This window comes from Cynocephalus volans, chromosome X, assembly GCF_027409185.1.
Source record: "Cynocephalus volans isolate mCynVol1 chromosome X, mCynVol1.pri, whole genome shotgun sequence".
Taxonomy (NCBI): Eukaryota; Metazoa; Chordata; class Mammalia; order Dermoptera; family Cynocephalidae; genus Cynocephalus; species Cynocephalus volans.
The window spans coordinates 171843584-171857186 of NC_084478.1; the positions used below are offsets into that span (position 1 = coordinate 171843584).

At 39.0% G+C, this 13603-nt stretch overlaps 1 protein-coding gene across 1 annotated transcript in view; it reads right to left on the reverse strand.

Annotated features, from left to right (window-relative positions):
- CLIC2 (chloride intracellular channel 2) overlaps positions 1-7924 on the reverse strand; it is a 40112-nt gene extending 32188 nt beyond the window's left edge. The window contains exons 1-3 of the mRNA XM_063083752.1: positions 7726-7924; positions 638-747; positions 387-512 (exon numbers count right to left, since the gene is read on the reverse strand). Of these exons, the coding sequence (XP_062939822.1) occupies positions 387-512; positions 638-747; positions 7726-7782 (293 nt within the window). The 5' untranslated portion in view covers positions 7783-7924. The remainder of the gene's footprint in view (positions 1-386; positions 513-637; positions 748-7725) is intronic.
- Positions 7925-13603: the final 5679 nt, after the last annotated feature.

Sequence of the window (13603 nt, forward strand, 5' to 3'; positions counted from 1 at the left end):
GGATCCCTCATGAATGGATTAATGCTCTCCCTTGGGGAGGGGGGAGTAATGAGTGAGTTCCCGTGAAAGCTTGTTGTTTAAAGGACCCTGGCACCTTCTCTCTCTCTTGCTTCCTCTCACTTGCTTCCTCTCGCCATGTGATCTGCTTGTACCCACCGGCTGCCTGCCACTTTCTGCCATGAGTAGAAGCAGCCTGAGGCTCGTGCCAGATGCAGCTGTCCCAGAATCCTGAGCCAAATAAACCTCTGTTCTTTATAAATTACCCAGTCTCAGGTATTTCTGTTATAGCAACACAAAACGGACTAAAACAGGATCCTCAATCTACAATAAACAGGCCAATAAAATAGTTTATCTTAAGTACAATAGTGTCCTGTAAAATGCCGTACCTTGGAGGAGCCAGTGTCTGCTCTAGAAACTCCTCAATTTTAATGAAGTCTGTTTTCAACTCCTTGTTATACACCAGGAAGGGAGGATTGGTACCTGGGGCTAAGTCCTTCAGCTCTTCAGGCTTTCTATGATTATTGAAAATAAGCAGAATTAGTCCTCTAGATAAAGTACACATTATACAAACACCAACACTGTATTGGTATCTACCCATATCAATCCCCAGAATTCAACATATTCAGATTTCTCTTACCTGGTCATGTCAACAGTAGTTACATTGAATTTAACTCCTTTCAGCCAGAGTATCATGAAAAGGCGTTGGCAAAAGGGACAATTTCCAATACTCTCCCCATCACTTCCAGCCTATTAAGTAAAGAAAGGACTCAGTTTATTCGTTTGTTCAACAAGTATGTCCTGAGTGCCTACTAGGAAATGAGCTAGTTGCTGGAGACAAAGTTGGAAGTCCTTAATCTCATGGATTCTACCGTCTATGTATGGGCAGAGAAAAATAATGAATCAAATAGTGTCATTGTACATAAAATTACAAGCGCGATGAATTCATAATAATAATAAATTATATATATGATGAGAATTTATGTAACCATTTGCTACTCTACATACTTCAGCAACAAATATTTCTTGGCATATAACTTGTTCCACTTCTGAGATTATATCTTTAGGGTTAATCTTTCAAATGAGAATGATGAGTAAAAAGTATGCACATTTCCCATTTGATAGATCCTGCCAAATTTCCTTCCTGAAAGGTGTCTTTCCATATCTCAATTGACCATTTGACTTTCTTATTTTGTGAATTGTTCAATGACAGTTTTCCATTTTTTTATTAAGGTGATGACTTTTTCCTTATTGATTTGGAAAAAATATTTGTATACTAAAGAGATTAAGCCTTTGTGATACATATTGCATGTAATTTTTAAAACATATCTCATGTAAAATTTAAATTTATATAATATATAATAAAAGCAGATATTAAAAATACTCCCCCAAATCAACTCTCAGTTTTAAACAGAGATAAATTCTTCAAAGTAAGTGAAAGAAAGTGAGCTGAGATGCTGGTTACTGATCAAGCTTTATTAAAGGAAAAGAATCTGCTGGGCTGTGTTCAAAGGGGAGGGCAGCCCAGGGCTGTCCTCAAAATGGAGGACAGCACCAGGTGTGGGAGTACAAGAGCTTACACAGTGCGTCAAGGGCTGGCTGATGCCATCAAGGAGGGGCATGATGCTGATGCAAAGCTATGCCAGCAGGGTGGAAATGCGCCCTTGCAGAAGCAAAAGGGTTTCTGTTTTGCAGAAGTAAAAAGGCTTCTCGTAAAGGGAAGCAGGGAGGGCTTTGGGGTTGGAGTGGAATACAAGGCCGGCGGCTATTTTGTGCTTATCGTGTGCACAATGGCGCTGGTCACGTCCAAGATCTGTCAGTAAGGAAGTGCATTTTATGTGTGTGTGTAACAGAGAAACCCAGAAAAATCTATGTGGGATCTGTCTAAAGCTGAAATGTGCTTTTCAAAAGAACTATTAAGAAAATGAGAAATGTCTTGTATCCAAAATATATAAAAAACATGAATAAAAATCTCATGCAACTCAATAACAAGCTACCTAACTTTAAAAATGGGCAAGAGATTTGAACACTTTACAAAGGAAGATGTGCAGATGGTAAATAAGGACAGAAAAATGCTCATCATTAGTTATCATGGAAATGCAAATTAAAGCCACAGTGAGATACCACTATAACCATATTAAAATAACTGAAATAAAAAGACTGACCGTAACAACTTTTGCCAGGGATGTGGAGCAACTGGAACTCAAATGCATTGCTGTTTAGAGTGTAAAATAGTACAACTGCTTAATAAAAGAGTTTGCCAAAGTTGAAAACATACCTATCATATGACCCAGAAATTCCAATCCTAGGTATTTTCCTAAGAGAAATTAAAGCACATGACCATAGAGATACTTGTACATGAATGTTTATAGCAACTTTATTCACAATAGGCAAAAACTGGAACCAAGGCAAATGTCCTTCAGTGGGTGAATGGATAAACAAACTATAGGACATTCATACAATGGAGTACTTCAGCAATAAAAAAGAATAAGCTATTGATGTACACATGACATGGGCAAATCTCAAAATAATTATGCTGAGTGAAAGTAGCCAGGCAAAAAAGAGCATATATTGTATCATTCCATCTATAGAAAATTCTAGAAAATGCAAGCTAATCTATGCTGACAGAAAGCAGATCAGTGGTTGCCTGGGGGGTGGTGTGGTAGGTGGAGTAGAGTGGAGAAAATTGACTACAAAGAGACACAAGGGAACTTTCTGAGGTCATGAATATAGTCTATGTTTTTATTGGAGTGGTGGTTACATTGTGAGTATACGTTTGTCAAAAGTCATTGATCTGTACACTTAAAATGGGTGCATTTTATTTTATGTAAATTATATCTCAGTAAAGTGTATTAAAATAGAAAAGATCAAAAAGCAGGGAAAAAATAAATGATATCATGCAGGAGTTTCAGACATTGCAATGACAAAGGTAAGGGTATGACCATGGGATGGGGGTACCTGAGAGATGACAAAGAACATGAACCCTGGAGAAGAGGAAGTCAAGGATTTGAGAGCCAGAGTGTTGAGAGGATCATTTGTTTAGATATTAAAACTACCAAGAATCACGTTGGGGTAGTACTGAAGAGAGTGACAATGATCCTCAAGAAATGAGGGAGAGTAACCTGGGGCTTGGAAGATTATTAGAAAAAGGAGGGGTTGTGGGCAGTTTCGTCTGATTTTATCAGACTCAAGCTAGGTATTTCTCTGGATGGGGGAGGTAGAACAGTCTGGAAACAGCAACGAGGAGCAAGGATACTTAAAGGGCACCTACTCCAACTCCAGGCTCAATGGTAAAAGAAATGAGGAAGAAAAGGCAGCTATTTCTTGAGATGGCTATAGCTGATGGAGTGTCCTCATGGGAGATACAGATTTTTAGACACCTTAATCTCAATATGTCCCAAATTGAATTTAGCCCCTTGTCTTTACTCCATACACTGACCTATTCTTTCTTTAAGGCTCCTAATCTTCTGAATGGCACTGTCACCTGCTGTGGACTGAATTGTTTCCCCCCCCCAATTCATATGTTGAAGCTCTAATCCCCAACGTGATGATATTTGGAGAAGGGGCCTCTGGAAGATGATTAGGTTTAGATGAGGTCATAAGGATGGGATCCTCATGATGGGATTAGTGTCCTTACAAGAAGAGATTCCAGTGAGCTTGCTCTCTCTCTCTGCCATATGAAAACATAGCAAGAAGGAGCCCATCTACAAGCCAGGAAGAGAGTTCTCACCAGAATCCAACCATGTTGGCCCCTTGATCTTGGACTTCTAGCCTCCAGAACTGTGAGCAATAAATTTACATTGTTTAAACCTCCCAAAATGTGCTATTTTGTTATAGCAGCCTGAGCTGCCATCCACCCAATTGCCTAAGCTAGAAAATTGGGAACCATCCTTCTGCTTTACTCCTAACATTAAATCCAATAGTAATTCTTGTCAATTTTACCTACTAAATATCTCTAAAATAAGTTCAGTTCTCTCCCTTGCCATAGTCATTCATTCATTCATTTAGTCAATGTCTATTTGAGGCTTGGTACCTGTCAGGCACTATTAGATGCTAGCTATGCAAGTCCAAGCTATCAGCATGTCTCATCTCTTGGACACAATTGTTTCTCTTTTGCTTCAGTCACTTAGCAACTAGTATGTAGCCTGTAGAAGGAAATAAAATGTTCTTCCTCTTACAGCTGCTCTGATCCGTTATTTGTAGCAATACTAAGGTCTCAGAAACCCTGGGCATAATTTCAATTTTTTGGCAAACTTCCTTTTCCCTGACGGTTGGTGAAAAAGAGGAAATGATATTTATTGTTGTTCTGTTGGCAGCTTCATGTCTTTTGTAAAGAAGTCAGACTAAGGATCCAATCAGAACTGATTAGGGATGGGAGGCAGGAAGAAGAACGGAGTCTGATAATAGACACCCCAGGAAGGGTGGATCACCTTTGGCAAAAGGACAGTCAAAACACTGCAGTGTAGGGGAAACGCAGTTAAGTTTTACAGGAAAACTGGAGTTTTTTTCTGTTTATGTTATGCTGATTTAAAGTGACATCACATAAAATTTTAGGATATAAATTCTCTAGCCTGACTGATGAATTACCTACCTCTCAAATATCTTTAGCTGACAGAGACAGGATGTGGGCATTCACCAAAAGAACTTTTTCTCTTTTTGTTTGTGATAAAAATTTCTAAACATGAAAAATAATAATAGCAACAATGGCTAACATTTATTGAGTATTTGGTATGTTGCCAACTAGCAGGCTTTACATACTCATTTCATTTAATCCTCATAATGAGGGTGATCCTGTGAGATAGGTTCTGCTATTATCACGTGAGGAAACTGAGGCTCAGAGAGGCTGACTTGCTCACCTACACTCAGATGACATACATACTCTTCTGACTTAAATCTGAGACTGTCTCCCCCAGAACCCACACTCTCAAGCACTTCTTTACCCTGCTGGACTTTTTAGTTATTCAGTCTTTACGGTAGTTCTAAAAGAGTTTGAAAATGGTCCAGACATTCAGAGAAGAATACTATCTCTACCCTCCTTCCCACACACTAAAAAAAGTTTTTGCCAAAAGTATTGCTTTCAGGATTTTGGCCCAAGTGTTACATAATTTTATGTTCTGTACAGATCTACTACAACTAATTTTACAGTATTTGGTAGAGAATGCAAACATTCTTTAAAAATGAACAGTATTTAGGGAAAATAAAATGTGTGTTATAAAATCCTTTGTTTTTAGTTCCCACATAAACATTTTGTTCAAATCATTCAGCTTTTCAGAGCTGAAAGGCAATGTTTTTATTGACCACATGGAACACATAGGTGATATGATATAGATTCTTAATTGTGATGGGAAAGTGCTTAATCTCTTCACGGATCCCGTCAGCGGTATGGGAAAGAAGTTGTGGTACAGTTTTTAAACCACAGCCAGAGGTAGCTCGAGGAAATCATAGACTCATTTACTCTTTAGAAAGATACCACATTGTCTACAAGTGAGATACCATTCGGAAATAACAATGCTTTTTAAACTTACTCATTAGCATTTTTCACCCTTCTTAATCTTTATTCCCCCTTTCAGTATCTTCCATGAAATGCCTAGAGATCTGTAGAACACATCTTAAAGCAAAGTAAAAAAGGCTGGACCAGATGGTACTCAAGGTTCTTCTAGAAAATCTGTAATTTGTATTAATGTCATTAGATAAGCTTAAAGCTAAAGCGTTCCACCTGATGAAATTCTGGAAAACTTTACTAAAAAATTCACCCCATTGAAAATAATAGTATTAGACATAGCTGTTTTAAAGGATTGGAATTCTGACTCTGCCCTTCACCAACTATGTGACCTTGGACAAAGTTACTTAACTGCTCTTGGCTTTAGTTTCTGTATCCATAAAATGGGGCTAATAATAAACCACTTAGTACAGTGCCTACCCTATAGCAAGTACTCAGTAAATGATTGGTTACTTTAAAATGAAAGCTATTACTTAATTCAGCATTTGCTGATTCAATATGTAATTTGCAACCCCTCCTTCCAGCTTATCACCCAAATATGGGAAGTCTACAAATATAAACACACTGATCATTGTCAACAACTGATTTGAGGAGTCTGATTAAATTGAACGAACAGTTTAGACAAAATGAACACTTTAGTTACCTTATGAAGAGATAATACCTCTGGTTTGGAACTGTTAGATGTAAAAAGTCATTTAGGAAATTAGAGCTCATTTATACCCTGTTTGAGCAGTCATATGTTTTGCTACAATCCAGAGATAAGAGAAATAGCTCTTATTCCCTATAGTCCAGCAAAACACTTACTTGGATTACTTTGCTATGCAGGAATTCAAGAGACTCTCTATAATAATTTTGAAAAGACGGGTTGATTACGTCATTGTTGTATATATGTAACCAGTTGTAAAATAATCTAAAATGGCTGTAAAAGCATTATTTTGGACAACAGATGTTTAATTTAACATTGGTAAGCATACCTTATTTTATGTCTTTGTAAGCCAACAAGAGGCTATATACTTTTAGAGGCAAATTACTTAAACTTTATTGCCTTAGTTTACTTATCTAGTAATGACAAGGACAGTATTACTACAATATTGCAGTAAGTAATTCCCACTATTGCTACTACTACTGATGATACTAGTACTACTACTGCTATTCATGGTAATCTACATTTTAAGTTGTTAGGACTAAATGAGGTAATATATGTAAAATGTTTAGAAAAGGGCCAGGCACAATATAAATTTTATTATTATTATTATTATTATTATTATCCTGAATACTTCCAATAGTCAATGAAAACGCAGGGAAACACTAAACAGTTAATGTAAACAAGGATTTAGGAAACTAATTTCTACTTGGAATTTTTTTTTCTTGATGAGCTCATTTGGAAACACATGTTCCTTTCTCCTGCTTTAGGGGTTTTCCAAAGTGCTTTTCTGAAAAATTAGTACATGTTTTTAAAAAACTCCAGGGCAGACCAAAAAGAGGAAGCACAGCATTCTAAATGCCTCCTCCTCACATAACAGGCAAACAGACTCCTGGCTTTTTTCTCCCGCAGCACCTATGTGCCTCTGCTGTGATGTTTGTCCGCTGTGGGAGAATTTTAGTAAGTTCTGTCTGGGCTATTTGTGCAAACGGGGCTCTCGGGCCACACTCGGGCCTCTCCTCCACCCATTCAGGCCTTCTAAGACCTATCTCATAAAACACAGATTGTGAGAGCTGAAAAGCCCTTAAGGATCGTTTTGTCTGTCAGGCTCCTGCACTGTATGGACGGAAAAACAAAGGTATGGAGGGAGAGAGGGATTGTTCCAAGGTTACATAGGAAGCCACTGAGAATACGATTCAGTCTCAGTCGTTCTGACTACCGACGAGGGCCGGCCCGTGGCTCACTCGGGAGAGTGCGGTGCTGATAACACCAAGGCCACGGGTTCGGATCCCTATATAGGGATGGCCGGTTGGCTCACCTGGAGAGCGTGGTGCTGACTACCGACCAGTCTAGCGCTCTTTCTACTGCATCATATCACCTTGCCTTTGTCAGATGAGATCTGTTTTCCTGTTGACATCTAAGAGCAGTCAAACACCCAGACATTCTCCTAGGACTCAGAGTGGGAAAATAATTACAAAATTCTTCCTTATCTCAGCTCAAATGTTGACATTTTTTTTAAGAAGTTGAACTCCTGTGTCAAGAAATCATATATTCTGTATGTCATTATTATAGCTGGAAATCTTACCTTCACAAAAAGCTCAATTTCAGGGTCTGCTTGAGTGTTGGGCCCCAAGCCTGCCATCTTCCTGTCTTTACCGCCAGTTGCCAGCCCCCCGCCTCCTGCAGGGTCCACAATACTTGCGGACACTTCTTCAGTTTTATCCAAAGGCTCAAGTAATGTTGGTGCTTTAAGAGGAGAGTCTATCTTGTAGTGCAGTGAGTCAGATCTGGGGCCAGTCTCTTCTCTCAAGGGTGGGACACAGAAAATTCTAGACACTTAAAAGCAGCTCTTAAATTTGTTTTCCTTTTTCCTCTTGACCTAACATTTGAATCAAGGAGGAGCCAAAGGGGTGTGTGTAAACTGGCTGGCTAGAAGGGTGGGGGTGTTTCCAGAGAGGCTACAGTGCCATGAGTCAGCACAGGAGAAACACATACACACAAAGACATGCATGCAGTGCTGGCTTCTGTATATCAAGCAGACCAGATGTTCTCTAGAACCTCTCTTAGGGTCCTGGGCTCCATGCCCAGAAAAGGTTCGTGTAACCTGACAGCTCTTCTGGGAAAAGGGCCAGAAATGACTTGGATTTTTATCATTGAAAAGGATGTTTATTCAATGATACTGTCTAAAAGAGGGTTAAAAAATTGTACTTCATCAAGTGTCTCCACCCACAATTCAACTGCTCGCATAACCAGATTTCGGTTCTGGGCTGCAAATTTCACTTCTCTTCTATAACCAGGGAATGTTCACTGGGGTGGTTGAATCTGGGGGCTTGTTTAGCATGCCCCACCTAGTTCTTTATTTCTTGGAAACGTGGACTGGGACGGTCACTTCCTCGTTTTAGTGTCTGTGTCAGGAACCACAAGTAGTTCTGTATCTCTACTTGTCAACCCTGGGAACAGCAGTAAAATATCCACACTGACCACTCGGTGTCTACAATGTTACTGGCAGCTGTTTTCTGCCTGTCAGGGCTGGGGAGGGAGACCCCTGGATTAATAAACCTCTTTGGTGAGAAGAATCTCTCCCTGCCTGAGGCCAAACTGAACATAGATCCACCAGTTGTCAGGCACCACAGTGAGCTTCTTAGTACAATACCAAATGCCCGTCATGCTTATATGGGCTATACATGCACCCGCCATTGCCCTGTGTAAAGGTTTACAGGATATGAGACTCCTGGAAAACCTGGCCTGTGCCACACTTGCAGGTCCTAGGCAGGAGGGATTGATATAAAAGTGGGTGTTCTTCTGGGGGAGGGAAGGACCTGATGATTTCCCAAGTGGTCTGAAAAGTGAGAGGGAAGTCGTGCTGGACATCTGCTGTGCCGACCTTCAGGGTGACTTTAGGACTGGCCTCTTGGCAGGACCTAGTGGTTGCTTTGCTTAGGTATATTTTTACTCTATTCATCATACTCTGTTCACTCCAGAGACAATCAGTGAATGCCTACTGTGTGCCGGGATGCTGATCCAGTCCCTGAGATTGGCAGTACAGGAGCACAGCAAGTTTGGGAGGACAACGGGAATTCAGCTCTAAGCATGCTCAGTCTGAGGCAGGCTCACTCTTCCCCACTCCCTATATCTAATCAGTACAAAATCTTGTCACTTCCACACCCTGAATATTTAAAAACTCCATCCACTTCTCTTTGCCCTCGCTGCTACTCCAAGTCTCAAACCAGCAACATTCTTTTTTAATTGACTTTTTAATTTTTATTTTAAAAGACCAAATCATCACTTGACCCTCAGCCCTCAAGGGATAACCACTACCCCTACCGTCACTGCTGCCACCACCAACACTACAACATCGCACAACAGCCTAATGAGCTGTTTGATGCCCAATACATTGTCGACATGAAGAGATGAGCTTTCTGGGGCTGTTTTGTTGTTTTGTGTTTGTTTGTTTTGGTGGCTGGTCAGAATTTCTGTTGAGATATCATTTACATACCATAAGTATACACTTTTAGGATTTTTAGTAAATTTATTGAGTGGTGAACCATCGCTACAATCCAATTTTAGACATTTTTAGCACTTCAGTGACATCCCTCTTGCCCATTTGCAGTCAATCCCTGTTACCACCCCCTGCATTAGGCAGTCACTAATCTACTTTCTGTGCCTATAGCCCTGCCTGTTCTGAATATTTTATATAAGTGAAATCATGCAATATGTATGTTCTGACTGGCTTTTTTCACTGAGCATAATGTTTTCAAGGTTTATCCATGTTGTAGCATGTATCAATACTTCATTCATTTTCATGGCTGTATAATATTTCGTTGTATGGATAGACCGCATTTTGTTTATCCATGTATCAGTTGGGTTGTTTCCATCTTTTGGCTATTGCGAATAAGGCTGCTATGAACATTTGTGTGCAAGGTTTCAAGTGGATATATGTTCTACATTCTTTGGGGAATATACCTAGGAGTGAAATTTCTGGATCATATGGTGATTTTATGTTTCATTTATTGAGAAATTGCCAAACTAATTTCCACAGCAGCTGTACCATTTTGCATTTCCAATAGCAGTGTATGAGGGTCCCCATTTCTCCACATCATCAAAACTTTGTGCTTTCCGTTTGCTTTGCTTTGTTTATAATAGCCATCCTGGTGGGTGTGAAGTGGTTTCTCATGGTGTTATTGATTTACATTTCCCAGATGGCTAGTGATGTTGAGAATCTTTTCATGTGCTTGACGGCCATTTGTACATCTGCTTTCGAGAAATATCTACTCAAGCACTTTGCCAATTTAAAAATTAGGCTGTTTGGGAAATGCAAATCAAAACCACATTGAGATACCATCTAACCCCAGTTAGGATGGCTAAAATCCAAAAGACTATGAACGATAAATGCTGGCGAGGCTGCGGAGAAAAAGGAACTCTCATACATTGTTGGTGGGACTGCAAAATGGTGCAGCCTCTATGGAAAATGGTATGGAGGTTCCTTAAACAATTGCAAATAGATCTACCATACGACCCAGCTATCCCACTGCTGGGAATATACCCAGAGGAATGGAAATCATCAAGTCGAAGGTATACCTGTTCCCCAATGTTCATCGCAGCACTCTTTACAATAGCCAAGAGTTGGAACCAGCCCAAATGCCCATCATCAGATGAGTGGATACGGAAAATGTGGTACATCTACACAATGGAATACTACTCAGCTATAAAAACGAATGAAATACTGCCATTTGCAACAACATGGATGGACCTTGAGAGAATTATATTAAGTGAAACAAGTCAGGCACAGAAAGAGAAATACCACATGTTCTCACTTATTGGAGGGAGCTAAAAATTAATATATAAATTCACACACACACATACGCACACACACACACACAAACCGGGGGGGGGGGGAAGAAGATATAACAACCACAATTATTGGAAGTTGATACAACAAGCAAACAGAAAGGACATTGTTGGGGGGGAGGGGGGGAGGGAGAAGGGAGGGAGGTTTTGGTGATGGGGAGCAATAATCAGCTACAATGTATATCGACAAAATAAAATTTAAAAAAAAAAAGAAAAAAAAAATTAGGCTGTTTGTATTTTTGTTGTTGAGTTTTAAGAGTTCTTCTGTACACTAGACCCTTATTGGATATATAATTTGTAAATATTTTCTCCCAGTCTGTAGCTTGTGTTTTAATTTTATAACAGTATCTTTTGAATAGCAAAGATATTGTTTTGATAAAGTCCAAATTATTATTTTTTCTTTCATGGATTTTGTTTTTAAGAACTCTTTACCTAACCCAACATCATGAAGATTTTCCTCTATGTTTTCTTCTGAAAATTTAATAAGTTCTATCTCTTACTTAGGATCAAGTACCTGATCCTTTTTGAGTTAATCTTTGTATGTGGTGTGAGATAAGGGACTAAATTTGTCCCTTTTGCATGTGTATATCTGACTGTGCCAGCAACATTTGTTTAAAAAGCTATTTTCCCCCCATTAAATTCTTTTGGCATTTTTGTCAAAAATAAGTTGGCCATAAGTGCGAGAGTTAATTTCTGGATTCTCAGTTCTGTTTCATTTATCTATATATCTATCCTTATGCTAGTACCAGACTTAGTAATTGCTTTATAGCAAGTTTTGAAATCAGGAAGTGAAAGTCCTCCAACTTGATTTCTTTTTCTTTTTGGTTCTTTTTGTTATATATTATAGGATCAGCTTGTAAATTTCTGCAAAAATACCTGCTGGAATTTTGGTGAGGACTGTGTTGGATCTATATATCAATCTGAAGAGTATTACCATCTTAACAATATTGAGTTTTTAAATCCATGAACATGGAATTTCTATCGACTTATTTAGATCTTCTTTATCTTTCCTCAGAAATATTTTGTATTTTTTATTGTATGAGTCTTGCACTTTTTTGGAAAATTTTATTGCTCAGCATTTTATTTTTTTATGCCATGGTGAATGAAAATATTTTCTTAATTTCATTTTTGGACTGGTCATGCTAGTAAATAGAAATAAAATTAATTTTTTAAAAAGGAAATTTTTATTTTGGAATAATTTCAGATTTACAGAAAAGTTGCAAAGATAGTACAGAAAGTCCTCACATTCTCTTCACCCAGCTTTTCTTATCATTGACATCTTGCATCATCATGGCACAGTTGTCAAAACTAAGAAACTGATATTGTTATAGTACTATTAACTAAATTCCAGACTTTGTTTGGAGCTCACCAGTTTTTTCACTAATATCCATTTTCTTTTCCAGGATCACTTCCAAAAACAACACATCACAATTAGTCACCATTTTTGTACAGTCTCCTCTCATCTGTGATGGTTCTTATTCTTTCCTTGTTTCTCATAACATTGACAGTTTTGCGGTACTGGCCAAGTATTTTGTAGGATCCCTGTATTTGTGTTTTTCTGATGTTTTTCTCATGGGGTTACTGCTTTGGGGAAGAATACTGCAAAGGTGAAATTCCCTTCTGATCACATCCTATCAGGGGTACATGCTATCAACATGACATCACTGGTAAGGTCAACTTTCATCTGGCCAAGGTTCGGATCCCCATACCGGCCTGCTGCCAAAAAATTAAAAAAATTTAAAAATAAAAAAAAAAAAGAAAGGAAAGGAAAAAGAAACCTTTAGGGATCTTAGGTCAAAGGACTGATAATTAAGATTGTGTCTTAAAGAGTATACCCTTTAACAATCAGAACAGAAGTAACAGCACTTTACCACGCAATCTTTTCTCTCTACTGTCAGGCACTGCTGAAATATCTCACCCTAGTCTTCATCAGGATATTTACCTTTTTAAAGTTTTGCATTAATTAGCCTTGACGATTACACTGTAACTGAAGTCAGCATTGATTTATGACAAGCAAAGGACATACTCATGGCCCTGAAAGATAAGGACAAAAAACTCAGTTTTCCCCCTTACTGAAGGACCCTCCTTGCCTTCTGTCTCTCCTGGGACTTTTTGATTTATTAATTATTTCACCCTCCTTTTCCTAAATTTTCGATCAATCCTTCTCAACAAAGTACTCCCTCTAGAGGAAGAAAGACAGAAGGGAAATACTTGAGTGCTGATCGTGGTGCATTGAGAACTTTCTATGTGACGTGTTTCTTTGTTACACCTCTTCCAGGTGTCCCTGAGTACATCAGCGTGGGCCTGTGTCCCCCAAGCTCACTGCAGAGTCACTCTTACCTTCTGCCGTGGTGGGATGGGATCAGTAGGGCCAGGAGCACAGCACCTGACACAGTGCCTTACGAACACTAGTTTCACAGTACAGATTTGCTGGAAGAAGAACAAATGAGTGAATCCTTTTCAAAGAAACTCATCAGCAATTACTATGCTCTCTGTATGTCCTTCTGTGTTTGGCAGTTAACTGGCACTGAATTTTGTTCATCTTCATCTAGAGCGACCGACCAGCCCAGTGCTTCTGAGTCTGAAGGGTTTCCTGGACCGCAGAACTTTCCATT